The sequence below is a fragment of the Pagrus pagrus genome (assembly GCF_965226575.1).
Source record: "Pagrus pagrus genome assembly, chromosome: 16".
Taxonomy (NCBI): Eukaryota; Metazoa; Chordata; class Actinopteri; order Spariformes; family Sparidae; genus Pagrus; species Pagrus pagrus.
In genome coordinates, this window is record NC_140200.1 from 14,775,493 (window position 1) to 14,800,311 (window position 24,819).

The 24,819-nt window shown below is 41.6% G+C and overlaps 1 protein-coding gene across 1 annotated transcript; it reads right to left on the reverse strand.

The window, feature by feature from the left end:
- Positions 1-970: 970 nt before the first annotated feature.
- dusp10 (dual specificity phosphatase 10) lies at positions 971-14,399 on the reverse strand. Its single transcript, XM_084377997.1, has 4 exons — positions 14,212-14,399; positions 12,335-13,164; positions 7,147-7,515; positions 971-6,275 (listed from the first exon to the last, which is right to left on the reverse strand). The coding sequence occupies exons 2-4, from the start codon at positions 13,116-13,118 to the stop codon at positions 6,010-6,012; spliced, it is 1,419 nt and encodes a 472-aa protein (XP_084234123.1). The 5' UTR covers positions 13,119-13,164; positions 14,212-14,399; the 3' UTR covers positions 971-6,009.
- Positions 14,400-24,819: the final 10,420 nt, after the last annotated feature.

Consider the following 24,819-nt stretch of genomic DNA (forward strand, 5'->3'; position numbering starts at 1 on the left):
CCCTTAGGCCAGCCCCCCTCAACAACCCCACACCCCTTCGCTGTTAGCCATGAGGCTGTAGACGGAGTAAATATAGGCCCATAACTCCTGCAGCTATGTGACACATGGTTCAATGGAGGGGAGTGCAGATAATTCACAACTCTGGCTGTGTACTCCGCTGGATGCTCAAATGTCAAGAGGCTGAGAGAGGCTGTCTCTTAAAATACACACTGTAGGGCTTGTGTTGTTGTTATTGATCCCAGTGATTAAAGCAAGTCCTGTTATGCTTTTTCGTTTATTCCTGCCCTTAACTGTTTTGTATACTGTTTATTCTTGTGCATGTAAAAGATCTTGAAAGTTAAAAAGGTCAAAAGGCCGCACCAACAGAAGCTCCTCTCTCCCGCAGAAAACTCTGCTCCTGAAACGCCTCCTCAGTAGTCCCGGATTTAATTCCAGGACTTTGTGATGTCACCATGTCACACATTTGCATAATTTATTTCTAGTAATCTAGCTCGTTTGGCACGTAAGAAGCTTTTAGTTCCCTGAAAAGTCGTACCTGAGAATATAAGTTCCAGGTTCTTTGGATGGAAACACGGCTAACGTTCACCAGCTAGTTGCTTACTTTGTCTTCCTGCTGTTTAATGCAAGCAGGTAGTAAATGTTAAGTGAGTATATAGGAACTGATGAGAGTTAAATTATGTTACACAATCCAGAAATAATGAACTGAAAGATGCTGCATGATACTGTCAAGTGTCAGGTGATAATTCTGCAGTTTGTCTCTACACTTTCTCATTACACACTGTGATTTGCTCCATTGTGAATATAAAAATATTGATGTTAGCCGCTCTAAACACTTGAATACAACATGAAACATCTGAGTATAACGTCTTCACCGTGTGTGAGAAATAGAAACAGATTACAAACAAAGAAATTAGCTCCTCCACTCAGGGAGGAAGAAACCAGGAGAAAACAAACCTCCAGGACGCCAAACCAAACTTGAAGCCTCCCTGTTTATTTCAAAGCTCACAAGTAGGGATTACAAAATTACAGTGCTTCAATTGCAACAGTTTAAGGAGTAGTAGGAGAAGAGATGACAGACCAGTTGAGGAATCTTGAGCAAGTCATGCAAAAAGGTGTGGGAGAAGGCCTCCGTTATAATAGCACCCTTTGTGGAAAAAGAAAAATAAATCCATCTGTCCGTAGGTCAGTGCAAAAATAGTAATGAATATATGCATACAAAGAAAATAGATATATATTTATATACTGTATATACTTGAACGTCGACAACAGACACAGAGAAAGATAGAGAGACTTGTAGAGCGAAGCCCATTTCCACCAGAGCCTCTGAGGCCAAAGCGGAGACTCTTAAACAAGTCTAGTCGTAAAGAGTGCACGTCAAACATGACAGCTCGATATTGTTCTAATACAGAACCGTGTTTCCAAATAAAAGGGAACAGATACCCAGATGCCTCTTGGAGCTGTCAGTCAGGCTGTGACCTCTAGAGAAAGAGCAGTGTGGGAAAGACGGACAGCACCATTATGACTGCGAGTGTCCCTCACAGACCATGAGCACACAGCATGCTTCGTTTTCCAACCAGAGAGTAATGTACAGTATGACGGTTACATTGTTCAGTCAGATAGATCATTACATACAAAAGCCATGTGCCGCTGCGGTCGTAGGAACCAGCAGATGGGACGAAAATGTACATTATTCTTATATAACATTGGCTCAGATGATAAGCACTCTGTCTTTTTTTTTTTTTGCAAATCACTGAATATAAATGGACAAACTACAAACGTGTGGTAAATTGTTATCATATACCTTTTTATCATATTCAAATATATATTGTGGAGCACCAGTAGACACCAATGACAACAGCAACAGAAATACAAGTGAGGACGCGGCGTCGCCACACAAATTTTCTAGACTTCTTCATCGATAAGTCACGTTAAAAAAAAAAAAAGAAACTCACTTCAATCTGAGGCTGCAAACTGTTTTTCATGCTCGAAGTGTTTCTTCTCTCTCAGACCTCACAGAACGAGTAAAGACACAACCTGTTACAGTTTTGTTTGCATAGCATGGATTTTCACATGAGGGATTTTTGGAGCTTATTGTTGTGAATGTTGGTGTTGTATAGCCTTAAAGGGACAGTTCACCACAAAATCAAAAATACAAATTTTTTTTCTTTTACCTGTAGGGCTATTTATCCATCTAGATTGTTTTGGTTGGGGAGTTTCGGCTGTCTCCACATATCCACATGTCCCACCAATATAACGGCCCCAAAAAAATACATTTGACTAGGGGGTCGGCCGATATGTTCTTTCAGGACTGACACTGATCATTAGTAATCAAGGAGACCAAAAACTGATATTTAAAACTACAGACAAAGAAAGAATGCTGCATCACAGCAAAATTAAAGGTGCTTTATGTAAGTTTACTCGCCAAGAACCGTTTCCAGCTCTGGAAACGCCAATGTTCGGCTAACTACAGTATTTTGCTACATTTACTATTTCTGACACTTCTTCGAAAGTGGTTTCTTGTCCTCAAGGCACTACCTCTTAATCTTCTAATCTTCTCATGTTGGACTGAGGGCCGACCAGACACTACAACTCACTGCTGGCTCTTTTTGAGGTACAAAGTGCTATGAAGAGACAGGATGGGCAGAGGCTAGCTGGTACGCGTGCTAACAATACAATACATAGACGTCTTTGACGATTGATCTGTTGATTGTTGTAGTCAATTTTTAAATGTTTGAAAATAAAATTCTTACAAATATCTCCTTTAAAGCATGTTTCAATTCATTTATTTAAAAAACAAACAAACACTAAAACAGAAAAATGCTTTATATTGGCCCCAATAATCTGCCCGGCCAATAATCGGTCTATCCCCAATTATGACCCAGTTCCTCAAGATAAACCACATATCTTGTCATGTAGGAACTATTTTCTTCCTCTGCAATTTCCAAATGTTATTGGGCCAAATGGATCAAATTATGATCGTCAAACGAGTCATTTTGCAGCGGTTGTGAAGCTCAAAATAAGTGTCAGCCATTTTACAGACACTTCTTTCAGAGTGTACGCTAAAGGGAACAAGTCTTTCTGGGCCCCAGTAGATGTTGTAATTACATGATTACGATTGACTGGGGGTGAACTGTCCCTTTAAAGAGCGCACAGTGAATCTCTTTTCACTGTGCTTTGAAAACTTGCATTCTCCTTCACCTGGCTGACAAACTCTGGGGTTCAAATGTACTTTTGAAGATGTAATGGCTCACAGAGGCTGTGCGGCAAAATAAATGTTTGTTTTTGGTGTTTTGAAAATAATACTGTTCGCTCTGTGCTTCATTTTCTTTTCTTTTCATGCAGACAATAGGGAGCTGAACACAAACCAGAGGAACATATGAACAGGAACAATGATCTGTAAGGAAGCTGCTTCCATTCAGTTCAGTTAGAACTACAAAATACTAGTTGAAGGCCTCGTACTCTTTGTTTTTTGGTCTGAATTTAAGGTTGAAAATTTAGTTGAAGGACTACGTGCTGTTACGCTTTAGAAACTTTGAAAGCCCTTGGGTTTATCAAATCGTTACCAATTAAGATCAAAAATGTGCGGTTCAGGCGAAAAACAAAGCAGTCTGGAAAGGAAAATTAACATTTCTCAGACAACACTGATCTCTAAAGTCTAAAGTCACAGTCAATTCGCCCAGACAGGGTCTTTATACTGTGTGCTAGTAAGGAGTCAGGGTAGGAAATCTAGTGACTCACTTGCAGGTGATGGAATTAGCTAGTCTCAATCTCAGCTCTGTTGTGAGTCGCACATGTGCAGTACCGATCAGGCACTCGTGAGAAAATAGAGGTGGGTAAAGATGTTCATAAGCTGCAGCACAAGCGAATACTAAATTCTCTTTGAAACAGGAGTTACATCTTCAATATGCAAGAATTTTTTTGATAACTCACTGTGTCCTTACTTAAATGAAGATTGAACATGACAATTAACTTTAGTCTTTGTTATCTAATAAATAAAACGAACGGTCCAGGGTTTGACTTTGGGCATTTCTGACCATTGAGGTTAAACCCTGCTGGGTGCCAAGAAGTTTCCCTTTTTTTTAATTTTCACAACAACTGAAGCATTATTTGTGTTTAAAAACTGACGTGGCTGAAATGAAAAATTTAGATTCTGTTTTGAAAAAGAAAAGCAAAAGATCTGCAGCCTGGATCAGAATGAAGGCATGAAGAAGTAGCACTAGCAAGTTGAGTATATTTTTTGCCTTTCTCTCCATATCTACACGTCGCTGTTGTGATCAAAGGTGACTACGCTCAGATGCAACAGGATGAAGGTAAACTTTGTGTGCGTGCATATACTCGTTACTACACTACTGTTTAGTGCGGAGTCGATTTACAATTCACGGTGGTGTTCAGATTCTCCCTCAAATGCCACCACGAGATCACAGTTACGTAACAAACGTTTTCACCTCGAGGCTTTCTTTGAATGCAACTTTCTGAAATTCAGAACAGGAACGGCGGAAAAGTTCAATCAAGTACAGAGACCGAGAGGAGCTTCTGCATTCGACCTCGTTCTGCATTCGTCTGCACGTGATGGTGTACCATGCGCAGGCCCAGTGGTGACACATGAATTAAGGCATCGATAGAGGCACTAGAACAGCACGTGACAGCAGCGCTCGCCTATGCAAGGCAGAAGAGCTCACTTGACTGTAGCTTAGTGTCAGCGACGGGGAGTTGCAAAAGATTAGAACAAGGGTCACACTGCTCTACTGTACCGCCACCGTCACACTACACCGTGACCCGCGGGAGGAAGTGAACGTTTGTCTGTACCTCAACTCTGCTACCACACAGTGGACTAAATCAAAGCTCAAAATTTAGGGCATTTACACACACACACACACACACACACACACACACACACACGTAGCTACATAGAGACACAGTAGAGTGCATTACAACAGAGCTGGCTCATGGATGAACGGGATCAAAAGAACAGAGGAGACAACAGAAGCAGGCAGTGAAACTCCTCCGTTCTGTTACATTAAACATCACCAGTAGCCCTGTTTTACAAGATTCACTGATTATTTCAGAGTGTCCTTTCCTCTGCCAGCAGCCATGCATTAAAATAAGCTCTTATGGCTGTCTGGTAATAGATGTATTGCTAAAAATATATGCATATGTGGATGTAGGAATGGCAAAACGAAGAAGCAAACACACTAAATATGGATTTCAGTGACATAAACCCACAAAGCTGCACTCGAAAAAACAAACAAAACCCCATTTTTTCTGTCTCTTGTACACAACTGCGCCAAATATTACAGCATAACTGTATGCACCATAAACATATAGAACTGAACAACAGTAATTACATTAACATCAAAATGGCATTTCAGCAAAGAGCTGGAAATGTTGCGTAATCATTACCGATATATACACATAAGATCAAGGTCTCAGTTGCATTCCACTCTGAAATTATTGCACAGTAAGCCACTGTGGGCTCGTCATGGTCACCCCCATAAACCCCTGTATAAAAATAGAACAACAACATGAACACACCAAACAAGTCTTCATCTTTTTTTGTTTTTTGTGTGTTTTTTTTTTTTTGTTTTTTTTTTGACAGGCACTGCCGTGGCCAACCCCGCCTGAGTCTGCAAACAGAAACTGTGTGCCACAGTGTGAGCTTTAAGAGTTTCTCTTCTCAGTAATTGCCCCTAAGCACATAGAGTATCTTTCCAAAACCGATTTCCTTTCCCCTCATGTTTGCTCCTCTGCGGTCACAGATGGAAAGCTTCCCACTGACCGCCTCTCCCCTCTATCTCTCCATCTCTATCGCTCTAACTCTTCTTCTCCTCCGGGACTTCGGCCAGGTCCAAACAGTAGGGATTTTTGGCATTTCTCCTCACCACTGACCCAAAGCTTTGGCACTCCAGAGAGTCCAAGATGAGCATGAGTAGATTCAAGAAGAATACAGTGGCTCTCACAGAGCAGCCGCGAGAGTGAGTACAAGTGTGAGCGTCAAGTCGACATGTTCGTTTAGACGACGGTTTCCACACCAGTCAGCTTTGGTGTGAGGATTCGTGGCGTTATTCCGTTGTTGAGGTCCTCCTCGAACTCCAACAGCTGGCCCATGAAGTTGAGGTTCGGGGAGATGATGGGCCTCCTGGTTTTGACGAACTTGTAGGCGTCCGTCATGGTCATCCAGGTGTGCTTCATCAGGTAGGCGATCACGATGGTGGCTGAACGAGAAACGCCTGCCTGGCAGTGGATCAGAAGGCCCATACCTGCTTGATGTGCTTCCTCTGCAGAGAGGAACATGGAAACAATCAGAAGATGATAAAGTAAATGTTTTGTTCAATCGGGGGAAGTTCACTTATCATACATGATGTTAATACTTCCCTTGTGACCGGGCAACTATCTACATCTACATCATCAAACTTGTAGAGAATTGGAAACTGTACATTCCTGCTCAGATTAACTGAGCACTAGCCCACTTATAATACCGTTTCTATGTCTATGTATATAGTCACAACAGAGAATTTTATATTTTACTTGAGATTGAAAATATCTCAATGGGCTCCACAGAGTGAGGTGTATAGATTCTGGATGTATCATACTTCAGGAGGAATTGCTTTAATCCTTTCTGACATTAACGTGTTTTGGTCCAGGCGATCACCTCAGCTGGGAGCCACAACACGGCTGCTGCTGCTGCTACTTAATCTTTTGGGGCGACTCTGACTATCAAAGTCGTGTTGTTTTTGCCACTGACAGGCTGAAGTTGTTATTATAAGTGTCTGACGACATTACACAAACAATTCTTACAGACAATGGCAAAAACAAGCACTTTTAGTGGACATAACTTAGACGGTTGCAGTTGCCCCCAAAGGATTCGATTGCAGCAATTGCAGCCATGTTACAGCTGTTTAAAAAGACCAGTGATGATCATGTCATGTAACTGTAAACGGATTACCTAGAAACCTCTGAAGAGTACACTAATTGTTTGTTCTTGTCTTTTTTTTCCTCTTACGTGGAGGAGGTGGATAATGTTCCTGTTTGTTTACCACTTCAATGTTTTGTCTCTAAAAAGTTATAAATAAAAGATATAAGATTACTTCTTCAGGCCCCCATAAAGCATTCAGTTATATTGCTTAAAGCTCAAAAGATGTTTCATACCGATGAATTCAAACGCCTCCTCGAAGTACTGCCGCAGGTTCTGCTTGTTGCTGTCTGTGGCGGGGAGGCGCTTGTAGATGAAGAGGCCCGTGTCGTAGTGGTAGAGCGGCAGGTGGGTGGTCACGTTGAGGATGTAGCCGATGTTGTAGCGCTGCAGCAGATGGATGTCCTGAGCGTCGTGCTCGTTCCCCAGGTAGAGAAAGGGCAGGATTGGTGTCAGCTCTGCGTTCTCGATGTCCGGGGTGGAGGGCAGGGAGTGAGGTAGCGCCCCCGTCAGGCCGGCAGCTGCACCGGTGTCCAAACCCTCATGGAGGTGCAGCGAGTGCTCGCACAGGTTCTCGTGGTTCTGTCTGAAGCAGCTAAGTCCTCCTGTGTAGCAGAAAGATTGTGACATGAGCTCAAAGTTAATACCAGCGCAGGGTGAGCAGGAAGTATTTAGCAAAAGAAATAATTACTGTAAAACAACCTTTTCTTATTTACTTTATATTTCATGTCACCACAAACTGACCTTGTTGGTCTCCTTGGAAAGAGGGTGAAGCAAACACTGCCAGGGGTTAAGGGTTCAATTCCCACTGGAGCCCTCCATGCTAAAAATACATGTGTCTGTCCGCCACATGGCACACATTACAACCGAGTGGGACAAGTACGCTTTGCATACACATCTGATAAGAGCAACGACAACTCGCTCTAAAGAGCTCTGAAGCACTAAAACATAACAGAAACCTCTCGATCCTCAGACCACACTGTTCATTTGGTTGTAAATTTAATGTCTCCATTTGGATATTAAATCAATATGAAGGGACTGGCAGTGTTTCTGTCTCAAAAAACTGACAGTAAACTTCATTTTGAGGAGAGAAAATCTCAAAATACCTGCGAAGACTGTTTCCACTAGCTGGACAGAGGCCTGAGAAATCCCCTTTGTTAATCTGCAGGTAAATAGACGTACTAAATGTTTAATATACTTCTCGCTGGACATCTGCACTTCTCCAAATAACTGGTTTGCACCTGTTGCCAGTGGTGGCAAAGTTTCCCTTCAGTTCACGAGTTGTGTGGAGGGGGGTGGAAAGTGTCACACACACACACACACACACACAAATAGTATCAATCCATGTATTGTTCACATTGCGAGAGCTGACATCATGCCATGTGAGGTCATCACACAACTTCCACTTGGTGACCGGGCAGGTGGGGATCTCCTGTCAACTGTCGGGGGAGTGTATTCACCACCAAGAACAAAGACATTAACCTGATGTTGTGGTACAGTCCTCACTGTAATGAGGTGTCATGGTAATAAATAGACTACAGTAAAAAGAAGAATGGGAAGTCTTCACGGGTTATCTGACACCAGATGTTAAAGGTAATTTCCACTGGTATTGATATTTTATTACATGTCCAACAGTTTGAGCTCAAAACACAGAGCTGTATTCATAAATTCAAAAACCTCGTCTGTATTGAACATCTGCAAAAGGTCGTAACGTACACCTTCAGTCACAGTTTAAACAAGTTACAAGATCAGGATTTTTGACAGCCACTTCACAGACCTTATAAATTAAGGTCGTCAAAAGTAACAAGATTTCAGTACTTTTTCAAAACCTCATGTTTAAAATTTCCACATTTGATAGTGTCGAAAGAACTGAAGCCATAAAACAGTTGATCTACAATCAGATTTTCATTATGTGCAGGTTGTTGAAATGTTTTTTTTTACTTTGCTGCTATCGAAACTGATATTGCGTATTTTCTTTAATATACTAGTAGTGCATTGAAGTTTAAAATAAATGTTTTTTCCAACTGTAATTCTGTCCAGCACCTAATGCTCAACCTGCTTTTGTGACTTTTTTATAACATAAGCAAACCTTTGCAGCAGACACAAAGTAACATTAGCATTTATTTACTTGTTTTTCTGGCCATCTTAGTTCAATACTCAGTCTCCTTTTAGCTCTGTTTTGGTCTCCACCAACCCCCAGAGGCAATGTCTGGCTAAACTCTGTGATATGTTCACACGCTAGTTGCTAACTTTGTCTGTCATTTGTTGCTGAGCACAGAGTGTAGGCAGTGCAATTGTCAGAGCTTTTTCACAGGAAATGAGGTTGAAGAGAGCAGTGGGAAAGAACCAAAACAACACACCTGCAGGAAGTAAATGTCTGCTCATTATTTGAAAGCATAGTCAAGTCTCTATGCTAGTGAAAACTGCTTCCTACTTTGGCTCAGACTAAACCAACATCTTTCTTTTCAGGTCGGAGTCAGCTGAAAAACCATACGTTTCCTAGTAAACTGAGAATAACAGAACCTTTAGAAGCAGCACACTGCTGTGAGATGAAATCTGTCGAGTGTGACCGTCTGTCATTAAATGCGCCGCTATGTTCACAAGCTGGATGCAAGGTTTGTGTGTTGTTTGGTGCTGAGCAGGTAGTGTCGGCGGTGCATTTATCAGAGCTTTTTCACAGAGAAAGAGGTTGAAGACGGCAGTGAGAATGAACTAAAACAACGCTCGTTTCACACATTTTTGAAAGCTAACAGCTCTTTGCTAGCATCAACAGTCAAGTCAAGTTGCCAAGCTAGTCACGTAGTGAACTGTGAAAACTGCTTTCCTGTCTTTCTTTTCAGGTCGAAGTCAGCTGATAAACCATACTTTTCCTAGTAAACTGAGAATAACAGAAGCTCCAGAAGCAGCACATTGCTGTGAGATGAAATCTGTCAAGTGTGACCGTCTGTCATTATCTCTCAACTAAACTCACAGGGGAAAACATGAAAACTGTGCCTATCACTTTCATAAGCGATGGGCTCGGTTCCTGCTCAGAAACTACCGCTTCTGCCTCGCAGAGGCCTCTCACACCACAGACCTGCTGTTTCCAGCGCTTACCACCCTAAACCTTCCGACACCACTGACATGTTGTTTATGGCAATTCTGACAGATTAAATGTAACCTATTACTGCTCTCTGAGCTGCAGCGTGGCAGCGACGGAAGATTTCTGTGGTTCAAGTGAAGCAGAGAATCACACAACAACAGTATGACGATAAACCATGACTAAAGCGTGCTGGTAACAGAGCAAACATGAGTAAATTATTCAGCAGCTTTCATACACACACGTTCCAAATATGTCACTAGTGCTGCGAGTAATGATCAAAATCCTCTGACTACGTCGCCAAGTTAGAAAGCTCTTATACGTATAAGGAAATGAAGTCTTAGTCACTACAGCGATGAGACTGTCTTAGATTTTGGATCTCATGTTCAGTGGCTTTAAATTATTGCATTACAGTAAACTGGTGTCATTTTTTTAACTTGCCAGACTGTCCTACTTGTTCTAATACTTGCTCTTACCAACTTATACATTATATCCACATTCCTGATGATTATTTATCAAAAATCTCATTGTGTTGATATTGTGAAAGCACCAATAGTCATGCCAACAATATTTTCACAAGTATTCTGTAAAAGAATATCATGGTATTTGATTTTGTCGCCTAGTCCTACCATTTAAGAAGTGCTTTTGAGGAGATTTCAGGAAGGAACAGTTCACCCAAAAATGATAATACAGTCATTATCTATTCACCCTCATGACGATGGAACGTATGGTGAAGTTACATTTCTGGAGCTTCACAGCAAAACAGCATTGCAGCATTCTCCTAAACAACTGGAGTAGATGGGGGGGGGAAAAACAGCTGAAAAAATACACAAAATGGCTCCATACGTCTCGTCCAGAATAATCCAGGTCTTCAGAAGCCCAAACGTCCCATATTGATTTGAAAAGATGTTATTTGAACCCTTTTTAAAGCTAAAATCGTCACTGTCGCCGGAAAGCTAAAAGCGTTAGCATTCACGGCGTCTAGACTGGGATCACCTGCTTGACCTCACGTCCAAAATGTAAATAACGCCTTTTCCAAATTAATTTGAGGCTTGGATTACGCCGTACAAGCTGTATGGAGCCATTTTATATTTTTTTCCTGCTCTTTTTCTACGTTATAAAACAAGTCCCCATCTACTTCAGTTGCTGAGGAGAATGCTGCAACGTTGTTTTGCTGTGAAGCTCCAGAAATGTTTAGTGGACTACAAAACTTCACCTGACATTTCATCCACATGAGGGTGAATAGATAATACCTAAGTTTTTAACGGTGAACTTTATTGGGCGGACTCATCCTTTAAGGCCATGTTCCCCAGCCCTATAATCACCATTGTGTGTAAAAATTAAAGGGTTATTCATAATGGGACCAAAAGCCAAATTTTGTGCTGAGGGGCAGGTTGTGTTCACATTTTGGTAAAATATCGACCATTAAATCATAGCATACAAAGTGTTTTTGGTCATTTAGGCTACAATCAACATGTAAATTTCAACACATGGGATAAGAAAAAGGTCTTGTAATGCAGATAAAGAAGTCAGGCTAAGCCATTCAAATCCCTCAGCAGAGAGGATGTCTTGCATTTTGCAAGAATTAAGCCCGGCGAAGAAAGAGCAAGACGGTCTGCCTGTTCCTCCCACCGACGCAAGCTTCAGACAGACCCCGGCGCAGGATGAGAGCCTCGTCCATCAAAGCACGCGAGGACGAAGACGCGAAGAAGAGGAGAGATCAAGGTGCTGTGATCTTGCGGCTAGACGGTGACTCGGAGGCATTCGGGAAGCACTCGCACAGCCCAGCCCCCAACACGACATGCTGCTCCAGCTTCAAACGCACACACACACACACCAAAGATAGAAAACATGGCAGCGACCCAGGGAATGCTATCTCGGTAGACCGCCTTATTTACTAACAGCTGCTTCTCACTGCCTGCAAAATGCTTAATATGTGTCGTATAGAAAGCTGGTGAGGAGTGTGTGCATATGTTTGATGTAGACACAGTGTGCATGGGCTTGTACGTGCAATAGATGTTGTATAAGATGTTGTAAGAGCTGACAGGAGGAAGAAAGCTACAACCAGTGTGTTTACAGGCAACATCAGCTGACCAAAACAATAAAAGGGAAAGTTTAACAGGCTTTGCACACATTGTTATGCAGCCACACTAGTTTCATATCAGTTTATATTGCCACTAAGCTTCTAGCACTGCTAAATCGGACATTGCTTTCAGATGTCTGATCTGATTTACTCTCTCCGGAGTCAAACTAAAGCCCATGAAATTGTGGTTTCTATCCCTTTTTATACAGGGAAGCCTTTTCCCCCTCTCGCCCAAGCCTTCACAAACCCTCTTAGGTGTTACCTTTGAGGATGATGGGGTCCTTGCCCTCCCTCCTCAGTGACTCCAGGACCACATGCAGCGGCTGGGAGAACGTCAGCCTGCTCGGGTCCGTGGTGCTCTCGTCGTAAACCACAATCTCTTTGGAGAAGATGCCCTTATAAGAGTCCTTGCCCTCACGGCAGGAGATGAGGTCCAGCACAGTGATCTTGCCCTGCTGCAGCCGTCGCCGGCTGATCTTGTCGGAGCAGTTGATGTGCACGGCCCCCCGGATGTGGCTCTTGTTGTACTCCATGAAGGGCCTGCAGTCGATGATAACCGGTATGGGCCCCACAGGGTGTCCCATGGGGCAGCAGGTCATCCGTTTGGCCAGCTCATTGGGGTGGATGACCCTCACGGCTGACAGGGCCTTCCCGGTGCCAGGGGTGAGACTGGGGGCGCTTAATGCTTCATGGTTGCTGACCATAGGAGTTGGGGCGCCAGCATAGCTGAGGTTGGGGCTGCTGGCGCTCACCTGGCTGTGGTTGAGGCTCTGGCTGTCCTTCTCATAGGTAGTCACAGAGCAGCAGCTGGCACTGCTGCACCCACACGACAACGAGCGCGTGGAGCCCTTGGATGAGGGCATATACGTTACAAGATTGGCCGTCGCCCGGATCTTCACCACGGTGGTGCTGATGACTGTCTTGCTGCTGCTGCTGGTGGCGATGGAGTCCAGGTAGCTGGTGTCCAGGCGCAGTTGGAGTTCCTGAGGTCGAATCGGCCTTGGCAGCGCCACCACAATTCTGTCGTCAAGGGGAGATGGAGGCATGGGGAGGCCGAGGGCTGGACGTTTACGGAGAAGTCAACAAGCCGCTCTGTGGAGACAGAGGCAAGAAAAACAGTTGGGTTCAATGAATTCTGCGTCCACTGGAGAGCACAAAGGCGGACCTCGTGTCTGTTTGATCAACATGCAAACTAGAAAACGCCTGCTGGAGCCAAATATTAGTAGTGTCAACACCTGCAGGGCTACACCCAACTTGGTGGGAAAATGTAGGCGTGACAGACTGGCCACTAATAATAAACAGTGAAATCATCACAGAGTCTGGTGTAACTGAATCACTTTGTAATTAATATGAATCATCCTCCAGATACTGTACGTGTGTGTGTGTGAGAGAGAGAGAGAGAGAGAGAGAGAGAGAGAGAGAGAGTGGTGCTGAATATTTCATCCCAACTCTGCTGCTCTGTCTGCTCCAAAGCTTTTATAACAAGAGAGGGGAAAAAAAGAAAAAAAAAAGATAAAATACTGCATCAACGCTACGCCGCAGTTTGCTCTCTCCCCCAAATGGAAAGTCGGGGTACAAAAAAAAAAAAAAAAGAAGGGTGGCAATTCCTTTTGATCAGCAGCCTGAGCATTTTAAAAGCATGTCATCCTGGCATATTATGTAAAGACACCCGCCGAGCACTGCCTGTCCCGGCCGTTGGCATCCTTTAAGCACGGTGCAGCTTCAAGCAAAGGCACAAAATCATTCATGGCCAAATTCATTGAAGAAACCGGCATGAGAACGTGCCGAGAATATGATATGGCTCTCAGGACGAGACGAACTGATCAGATGAGCTGAACACGGCAGGAAATTCAATTACACACCGCTGTATGGCACAGAAAAAAGAAAAAAAAAATAGAGAATAAAAGCGAGGGGGCTGCGTCTGAAAGCTGGAGATTGTAACTTTGTCGCAGCGGTGAGATTTAACAGCTGTGATAAAAAATCTAATTACACAATAAGGATATTAAGCACTAATCAGCTCAAAATGGATGCAAGCAATTAGATATTCCTCTTCATTAATTATAGAGTCGAGTGAAATCTCTATGACTGTGCATTTCAACAACAACTTGAACACTCATCTTCCAAACTATCCGCTCTTACCGGTGTGTGTCGCGGGTCACTGTAGACGGATTTATGATCTCCGCTCGCTGACAGCGTTGCCTCCATTCAGTCCGTCCCGGTGTTGTGGAGCGGCAACATTTTTTAGTACTTTTACCCTGCTCTCCCCAGAAATAATATTGAAGGAAGTCTGCCAGCCTACAGAAGTTGCGCAGCGGGATTGACGCGCGTCTGAGCCAATGCGCGACCTCATTAATATTAAACGCGCTCCCTCTGTACAGTGAGGTCCGGCCCTGCGGTGGGCGGGGCCTGGCCGGGCTGCGTGCCTCTCTCTGTGGCGGCCTGTCGCTCGAGCTGCCTTCGGTCGAGTCCCACGTACGAGTAGGGATGATGTCACTGGCAGCCAATCAAAAGTCTCTCCAGGAGGCTCGAGGAAGAAGACGCGGTGCCTTCACGTGCTGCTCGTAAACTCTTGAGGTACAGTCAAGTAGTTGAGCCGCCAACAAGGAGATGTTAAGAGTGAAACAGAGGCGCTTTGTGCTGCAGTGGGAAAAGACGAGCGAGTAAAAGCAATTATCACATGTAGCCTAAATATACAACTCAACATTAGCTAGAGGTGTTGGGATATGGATGAGACGCATTATTTCTCTGGAGCAAAATTATTCACAAAACACAATATAAATATTCAGATATGTCACAGAATAAACAATCAAGTGAATTTTGAGTAGTTTATGTTTAATAATGTGGCAGACGATTAAGAAGAAGGCCAGATCTTTTTGAGTAGACCTCCAGACAGATTTCCGCCTTGTTGGGCTACAAAAAATGTTTTAGCCAAAAAAAAAAGATCTGTCCTAACCCTACCCAAGTGGATTTTGAACCTAAACCTAGCCAGACCATGAACGCAGTATTGTCACAAGGTAAAATTGAAAATTGGACCTAGAGATGTAAAGTTGCGACAAAAACAAATATAAAGTTTCACCTTATCTGTGGTCTGCCAATATTTATTCTGGCAACTGGGCAAACTCACAGTGAGGGTACACATTATTTGCTAATTATACTGCAATAATATAAACTCTTGACATACAGTAAAGTAGGTGAGCCGCCAACGAGGAGATAACAGTGTAAAATAGAGGCACTTTGTGCTGCAGTGGCAAAAGAAAAGCAAGTAAAAGCAAATTAGACATGTAAATATTTAGATTTCTTTTTATTTACTCTCAACCACTACATCACGGTGTGGAGTACAAACACAAAACAAAACCATAATACAGTCGTAAACAACCGGAATAGTTTCCCAGCACGATCCAAGTTATTTAAAGAGAGGCCAAAAAAATGTTCCTAATTTACATACAATCTTTGTTTTATCAGTCTGCAGTAATAGTGTAAGTTTAAGCATAGACAGATGATTAACAAAGTATTTTGGCAAATACGTGTTTTTACACTCAAACAAAACATGTTATTCATCCCCCAGGGAATTATCATCACACAAAGTACAAAATCTTTTATTCCTTTCCAGACCTTTATAGCTTCCTGTTATTCTGGTGTTCATAATGCCACTTGTGCTTTTAACTTCTGCTCAACTGTGAATTTCAGCCGTTTAATATTAACACATCTCTGAGCCAACCAAATGTTTGCAAACCCATCTAATGTTTGCTTATTGGACACTTAATAGAACGGAGCCATTGTTAACGAAATCGGTCACACCTGTGCTGTGACAGCTCAACATGTCAGCTGTGAAGAGGATTTATCCGGACCAAAACTGTGGCCTCCTCAGAAAAGATAATCAGCAACATAAAAATGCCAATAAGTTTACATAAATTCAGCTGTGTTTCTTTAAATTTGAAATATCTCCATGTCCTTTATCTTTTCATTCCCTGTGTTTTTATTTCCTGTTCAGTCTTTCTGGTCAGCTTTTTCCAGATGAATCATTTGAAGGCCTGCTGAGCTTGCTAGACAATATCAGCAAACTACTTCTACATTTTCATATTCCTTCAGCTGCACCTCCCCTGATGTGACTCTTCTGGGGTTTTGTCTTTCCAGCTTTCCTTCAGGTGTCAGTTACCAGTTCAGTCACTTTGAAAGGAGATCGAACACATATGACCAATGTGAACTCCAGCCCACTCGCCAGGATCGAATGTTGTCAGATAACTTTCTGCAACCCACTGATACATACACAATTGTAGGTCTCATGTTTACCATATAGACATGTCCACACAGTTGTCATATCACGTTTATATTACTTGTTTATGACCTGACCTTCGTATGGAGAAGGAGATGGAGGGGAGGATGGTAGAGTTACAGACGAGAAGGCCAGATGTTCTTGACCAGACTTCCGGACAAATTTCAGCCTTGTTTGGCGACAATAAATAGATATTTTTGATGGGAAGTCGGCACATCTGCTGCCATGTTTTTAAAGAAATGTAAAGTTGCAACAAAAACTACATGTCATTATATCTGTGGTTTGGCAGCCCAAAGTCACACCGAAGGTACACATATATGCCTCTGTTTGGGTTTGAGTTTAAGTGGGTTTAAGTTTGATTTATGAATAAATTGTCACCATACATACACTCTCTCCCGATTGTCCAGTGATTACATTGGTATTTCCCACAGCACTTGAAGGCAGTATTACATAAGCGAGTATGACAAAACCAGACACGCCTGACAAAGCCAGTTCTCTTTTCCATCCCCAATAAAACTGGTTCACCAAACTGAGGTTAACTGTAGTCTTTGTTAGAATAAACAAATTAAAGGTCATCAGGTGTATATTTCCTAATATCAAATGACCTTTCCTTTAAAAGCTTTGAGAAGTGCTTAAAGTAACCAGACTGTAATGAAAGAACAAAAACTGTCCTGCTTGTGTTAGACAGCTGACCTGTGAGTGAGACAGGGCGGTAACATCATTGGTGGTAATAAGTAGGTGTCTTTGGCAGGAGTGCTATTAAGCAAGTGCCAAGTTGGCTGACTGCACAGTCCCATATGACAGGACCCATGTTGCACTGAAAGGGTCTCGCTGGCTTCAAACCCCAAATACAATCTGAGCTCTCTATTTATCCTCATTGGCAACCTGAAACAATGCAGGGCATGTATTAATGCTTCTATTATTAGCCCCCTGTACAGTTATTTATAAATGGGCACAGCTGATCAAAGCCTATGCAGATTGGATTCCCAGCTACTCCTGTTTCACTTGTGATGAAGGGTAAGCGAACAAGCACCCCCTGCCTTCAGGAGGGACTCAAAGGTTTGGTGTTTTTTTGCAATGAAGCGGTCTTGTTTTTATTGTTATCATTGTTTTACTCATATAAAATCAATACGATAAATGTAAAATGTATGATTTTTAAAAGGCTAATTTGTTATTTTGACCTCGATAAAATAACATTTACTTGACACTGTATATCTAGAGTCTGTGGTTTAAGGTTTATTAGATAAATTGTAGGATTAAGTGTTCCTTCATACAGTAGTGGAAAGTAACTGAGGGTAATACTGTACTTTTTTACTATCTGACGGCGGAAGTTACTTTACAAACATTTTTCTGACCATGTTTTGCTTTCTTTGAGTAGAGTTTTGGATTCCAAACTTATACTTCTAATGGAGTATGTTTTGATAGCTGTGTCTTGTCCGCCAGTATATTAAAGGGACTCATCATTATCTACTCACCCTCATGCTGATAAAGAGTCATGTAAAGCTTCGTAGTCCACAAAACCTTTCTGGAGCTTCACAGCAAAGCATTGTTGCAGCATTCTCCTAAACAACTGAAGTACATGGCTCCACACAGCTTGTCCAAATTAATCCTCATCTTCTGAAGCCCAGAGATCCCAAACTGATTTGAAAAGATGTTATTTACACCCTTTTTTAAAGCTGAAATCTTCACTGCAGCTGCTAAGCTAAAAGCGTTAACGCAAACCCCTTTTTACAGAACAGTAATTACGTGTCTATTGAGATTTACTTAGATGCTGACATTGTATTATTATAATAACGTGGTGGTATCTGAAATAAGAGGTGTAGTGACATCACAACAGAAAGTGAATATGTGTGAAATACATGATAATAACTCCAGCATTTGGTTTGATATTGTTACACAGTACTAATGGTAGAAAGTCTCCAGATCCTTGAAACAACTTTCAAGAGATCTGTTGGGAATTCAAACACTGGATGCAACACGACCTGACCAGTTATGTAAATTCAACCAGTTCTGCCTGTACGGCTGGTTTTCATTGGGCCAAATGTTTGTCAAGCTGACACCCTACATCCTCTTCTACAAGTGTCAGAGGTGTTAGATTCACAGTAATATGGGGCCCTATTTTAAAACAACATGAATGAATGGTTGCATCACAGAGGATAAAAGGGATTGCCACAGTTGCATCATCAAAAATGTGAAAACTATCTGATAAGAGATTGTTGTTTTGATAAGGAGTTTGCGGCCGTTATGATGACATGGTCGCGATCATGATCAGGAACAATGAAGCAGAACTCAGATGCTAACAGGTTACCTGGAAGTCATGCTGCTTCCAAGAAGAGCTCAGTACTAATTCAGCAGTGGATGATGAAGCAACCTGCTGTCGACCTTGTCTCCTTACAGTTCTACATCTCTATACTACTAATTCGCTTTTATAATTATGTCTTGGGAGGAAATGAAATTTTGAAAAGATGTAACAAAGATGACATTTATCTCTAACCTTAGCCAGTGCTGAAGCAGGGTACAACCACTGAAAATCATCCTTTAGTTGCTACAAGTGGATTCTGTATTGAAGAAGAGCATATTGTTGGGAAAACAAATGAGATGTGTCCATTTTATACGTTTCCTTATATTGGCTATAAACAAGGATTATGAAATTCTTTGTGAGGCTGTACTGAGGCACAGCGGTGTTTTGAACTAAATGTAATGTTAGTATGATAAAGTGCTCATAATGACGGTGTTAAGCTAAGCGATGCTGATGCTGAGAAGGCAGGCTATCCATGAGTTTCCTGGGGAAAGGATTATGGGTCACACTTCCTGTGCTTGCCAGAACTTGATTAAGTACCAGTGTATCAGAATAACTGTCGCACCAGCGGCAGTTTCAAGGCTTTAGAAGGGTTAGCTAAGTCTGCCAAGCAATAATAATAGTGTTAGTAGTATTCACTCAATAAAGCTGCTAACCTACATCTACAATGAATGTCTAAGAGAGAGAATAAGCTTCGATTTCATGAACCCTCCTCCATGAACAACGAGGCCTCAACATCTTCATCGACATCTTTATGTAATTAAGTAGTCTGTTGGAGAAGTTGCTGTTGGTCAATGTCACCTTCGCATTTTTACAAGCGTAAAGTCTCTGGCTGCATCCAAAATTCCTTACAAACATACTGTTTAGTTAGCTTAAACAAAGTGTGAGTTTTTTGTTTTGTTATTTCCTGTTTTATTTTGAAGTTCTGTCCTCGTGTCATGCTTTTCATTTCCTACCTTTGTCTGCTTTCCCGCCATTTTCACTCCTCCATTGTCCATTGTCATTGCTTTTGTTTCTTGGATTTCTCCCATTTTGTTATCACCCTTTTGCTACATTTTCAGCTTTTTCTTATTAAAGCTCGCTTTTTCATTAAGTTACTTGTCTGCCTGTGTGTTTGTGTTTGGGTCCCCTCTGTTTAATCGCGACAGTCTGAGGTTTTTTAGTACGTCTGAAACCTTAGTATGAAACCAGTCGTATGGGAATTGCATAGTGTTTATAAGGAAATATTAGAGTATGCAAGCACTGCTGCAGTGACAGCATCATGACGTACACTGCCGGTGTTTCTTCTTCTTTGGATCATATACACCAGACGCTGCGATGGCGTATTGCCTTCTACTGCTTGTCATTAATGTTCCCTTTGATATTTATTTATATTTTGTATACACTGTAGTCCAATACTGCTCTGCTATTCCATCAGTTTCTTGTTACCAAGTCACGCAAATAATTTGCACAGGGGTGCACCGCAGTAGCACAGTTGGTAGTGCGTGCACCCCATGTACAGAGACCGTGTCCTCACCGCTAAGGCCCAGGGTTTGAGTCCAACCTGTGGCCCTTTGCTGCATGCCATCCCTTCTCTCTCTCTCCCTGTTTACTCTCACTCTTCATCCCAAAAATAATTAAATAATAAAATAATAATCTGCGCAAGGTATCTCGGGGTCTAGGAATGGGGTGGATAGTGTTGATCATGTTCACCATCTTAGTTTGGCATGTTTGCATGCAAACATTTGCTGATGAGCACCAAACACAAAGAAGCCCTTTTGGCTAAGGCTGATGGGAATGTAATCAGTTTGCAGATATTTGGTTGAAAATCAAAGTACTGGACAAAATTAAAAAGAAATATAACCTGATCAAAGTCATCCGGATTCATCCTGTAGGAGCTCGAAATTCCTTACAAAATGTTTTTGCAATCAATCCAGCTGTTTTTGAGACGGTTCATTGGACGCAAAGTGGTGGACCTACAGAGTGACAGATGACACTGTGGTCCTGAGAAGGCCAAAAATTTAATTTAATTTGCATTATGTTTCTCTCAAAAACATATTTTCAGTTGCAAATAATTGTTACAAAATTGTTATTTCTTGAGAGAGTCAACAGGCAAGAAAGTGACCATTAACACATGAGGCTAAATATGAACTTATAGTTTATTATTTTATTATGTTATCATCTGATTATTGAGTTCAACTTGCCAAAGTGTGTAAAATCTGTTTTGATGTTCTCATATCAAATATCAGTGAGTTACTTACAGGAAAATTGAAGGATGCCAAAATCCCATTAATACCAGTAATCTCTCTATTCTTTTGTCATCGGAAATTATGAGCAGGTGGTTCTTAAAATGACTGTTGCTGATAAAGTGTTTACAGATGTTAGGAGATTCTTATTATTTCATTTTGAACGCTCAGCAGGATGAGACACCTCCTTTTACAACCATCTTCTCCTTTCTGCGAGATCTGGAACCGGATTGCGTCGACTATCTTGCTTCACAAATGTCAGCTCGTGGAAAACATGACGAGATGAGTGTGTGTGTGGTTTTGTGTATCTGTTTAGAGATCACACACATGATATGAGATAATGTCAAACTTTGATGTAAAACCCAGTCAAGTGGTGAGACCTTTTTAGACGCTCGGGATGGAAAACATGAGTGATCGTGGTGCGGTGTTCGCTGGCCCAGATGAAAGACCCAAACCACTTCCTGTCTTCTGCGAGGTGCAGACTCAGTGTCACATTTAGAGAGCAGCACAGGAAGATCTCAACCTTATGTAACCTGGAAACCAGTTGTCATACATACATTCATTTAGTGAAGACCCAGGAGAGAGTGTTTGACTTACAAATTAGCCCATTTGCTAATTGCTGTTTTAGTCTTTAATATGCAAAAGACAGCCCCCTCACTCCCTGTTTTTCATCCCATCTGGCCATTAACTCCATTTCTCTTTCAGTGCTGAGGATTTAAGAAATGGGAAAATGTTGCTACCGATGGTTTTCAAGAGGGAATGGCACAGATGGGCCTACTGCAGACTTAACAGCTTGAAAAGCAACATGTCCAGCGATCGCAAGGAGGGACACTGCCAAAGATTCAACAGCCTGTCGACCTATGCCCTTTTATTTCTGCATATTTATCAGCTTCCAGTGTGTTCGGCTGTAACACAACACACAGCTTTGAACGTGTCTAACCTCCTGAAACTCGATGGGCTGATTATCTCTCTGTCGTTTTGAATCTATTTCATTGCCTTCATTAGGTGGTTTAATTGAATGAGCAAGACCTCAACCGAGGACGGACACCGCTTTCCAAAATAACGTTCTGTTCATCATTAATGCTCGGGCTGTGTGACCATCATTGTACAAACTGTCTGAGCCCAGAAAGAAAAAAACAAAACTGTCAGTCCAGTCTGTCGATGCATTATGGTGCCTCCCTCTGAAATACTGTCACACTGTGACTGCACGGCTTTGTTTATTTTCTGATTTGTTGGATGGAAAGTCGAGTTCCTGTCTAAACTTTTGTAAGTGCTGACAGTATGTGACAGACATGAGTTTCAGAGATTTGATACATCATGTGGTGACAAAACTCCCCCAAAAACTAATACTAAACAAATATCTGATGAGCTATGTAAATGTGGAGACTCCACGCCGAGAAGCATTTAATCATGATTGATGCGTCAGGAGTCCAAAATTGAACTCTTGTAAGCCAAATAGAGCTTACATTTCCTGTTGTGCCCTATCTTTAGATACAGGACACCAGAGCATTAAAGGATAAATTCACCCAAAAATTTAAATTCAGGTATTATCTGCTCAACGTCATGCCCGATAGCCTCGTGGAGGTTTTGTACTCCACAAAACATTTTTTGGGCTTCAAAGCATTGCAGCATTCTCCTGGACAACTGAAGTAGACGGGGACTTGTTTTAAAATGTAAAATAAACCAACATAAAATGGCTCCACACAGCTGATCCAGTGTAATCCAAGTCCTCCTGAAGCCACGAGATCCCACATTCATTTGAAAATATGGTTTTTACACCAGCGATGTGCAGTCAGGCATGCTAACGCTTTTAGTTTAGCAGCTACAGTGAAGATTTCTGCTTTCAAGGGGGAGTAAATATTTTCTTTTCAAATCAACTTGGCATCTTGGGTCTTCTGGAGACTTGAATCATTCCAGAAAAGTTGTGTGGAGCCATTATGTTTCATTTCTGTTGTCTTTTTATGTTTTAAAGGAGAATGCTGCAAAGCCGTTTCGCTGTGAAGCTCCAGAAATGTTTTGCAAACAACAAAACTTCTGCCGTCTTTCCATCTGCATGGGGATGAATAGATAATGACTGAATTTTCATTTTTGGGTGAACTCTTCCTTTAAGTAACATGTATTATGTAATAATTAAATGACATTTACGAGACAATAAACACTAGATAAAACCAGGAAAGCTTCATTGAGAATTGTTCCAGTGGTTACACATCAAGTGACTTTCAGCTGCTTTCATCTCTTTCTCGTCAGCTGATTTTCAAATCATTTCGATGTTTACACTTTAACTGACACTTTAAACCGTTCCTGCTCTCAGGTCGTCACCTTTGCTAAACACAACTTACCCAACTGCTTCCACTGTTTGCACTTCACTCTACATTTCAACTGACTTTAATCTTAGTTGAATCTTTTAGTCTGTACGCACACACTAATTTCTTTTCCAGATGTTATACTTGACTGACACTTCGAGGCCAAGTTTTCATTTTGATTGACATTTTGACACCATCAGCACGTTCACCTCAACCTCAGCTTCATTCAGTGCTAACATGTTAAATAAAAAGAAATTAAAATCAATACTGTTATTTAAAGTCCCATTTCAGCTTCTTTCAGTCACTGTGTTTCTACTGTCACTTCAACTGCATCCTGAACTATAACTAAATGTACCTTTTTTCCATTTTATTTAGTTTTGTTTAACCTTTATGTAACAAGGAAAGCATTATTGAGACCAACAAAATCAGAATGAAACCGAAACTGACATTTCTTCTGCGCTTATCTTTTTTCAGCTGGAGATTTCCTCTCCTGTAAGTGCTTACTCTTCGACTGGCGCTTCAAACCCTTTGAGGTCTCACGCCTTCAGCTTTGAACAACAACACCAACAAAAACCACTTCACCTTCACCTTCACTGTCTGTCCTCTTACATTTCAACTGACATCTTTAACTTTATAGACTTAAAGTAGAAGACTTCCACTTTAACCAGAACTTCTGGCTCTGCTCACCACCTACGCTTCGACTGACATTCAACGCCTTTTTTTATTTGCATTGCAACTGTCACTGTTTATTTAACTTACTCTCCAACTGACATTTCAACCGTATTCATCTCATTTTATTCAGCTGTCGCATCAAACTGCCTTACTTCATTCCATATGTGAAATTTGCTTTTTCACATGTGAAAATCACTGAATAGTTGGCGGTTGTAGCTCAGGAGGTTGTAGCTCAGGAGGTAGAGCGGGTTGTCTAGTAATCGGAAGGTCGCTGGTTTGAATCACCAACTCCGCCAGCTGCACGTCGAAGTATCCTTGAGCAAGATACTGAACCCCAAACTGGTCCTGATGAGCAGTTGGCACCTTGCATGGCAGCCTCTGCCATCAGTGTGTGAATGGGTGAATGTGACAAGTTTTGTAAAGCACTTTGAGCGGTCAGCAGGTCAATGTATTTGCTAATCACAGGTCACAGGTGACCTGGACATTTTCACATGTGATTGACTTTCCTCACATATAAATGAAAATGACCAAATGTGAGATGCACATTTTCATATGTGAATGTATGCATACGTTCATATGTGATTGGCTTTTTTCCACACGTGAAAACAAAACTTGGCTCATGAAATCGCATTAAACTTTCTTCTTCACATGTGAGTTCCACATTTTTCACATGAGACTGGCTATTGTTACATGTGAACTAAAATGTTAACATGTGAAAGGAAAACAATGTCCCGTGTGAATTGGTGATTTGATTGGTGATCCCACATATGATGTGGGTTTTTTTGTTAATAACATACATTTATGCACAGTTGCCTTTTCTTTTTTTTTACACATGTGGATTAGAATTTGCAGAAATAGGTAAAAAAAAATAAAAATTAAAAAAAAACCTTGTCTGAACCTTTATAAAATAAATAGTAACATTTCTTATACAAATTATAAAATCATGTAAAAGATTGAGGTCTATAAAAAACCTTA

Bases quoted from the DNA above. Each gene is read 5' to 3' on its own strand.
- dusp10 (XM_084377997.1), bottom strand. From the start codon at position 13,118: ATGCCTCCATCTCCCCTTGACGACAGAATTGTGGTGGCGCTGCCAAGG. The intron at 7,516-12,334 runs GTAACACCTAAG...TCTGCTACACAG, and splicing joins GGACCCCATCATCCTCAAAG to GAGGACTTAGCTGCTTCAGA. The intron at 6,276-7,146 runs GTATGAAACATC...TCCTCTCTGCAG, and splicing joins GGAGGCGTTTGAATTCATCG to AGGAAGCACATCAAGCAGGT.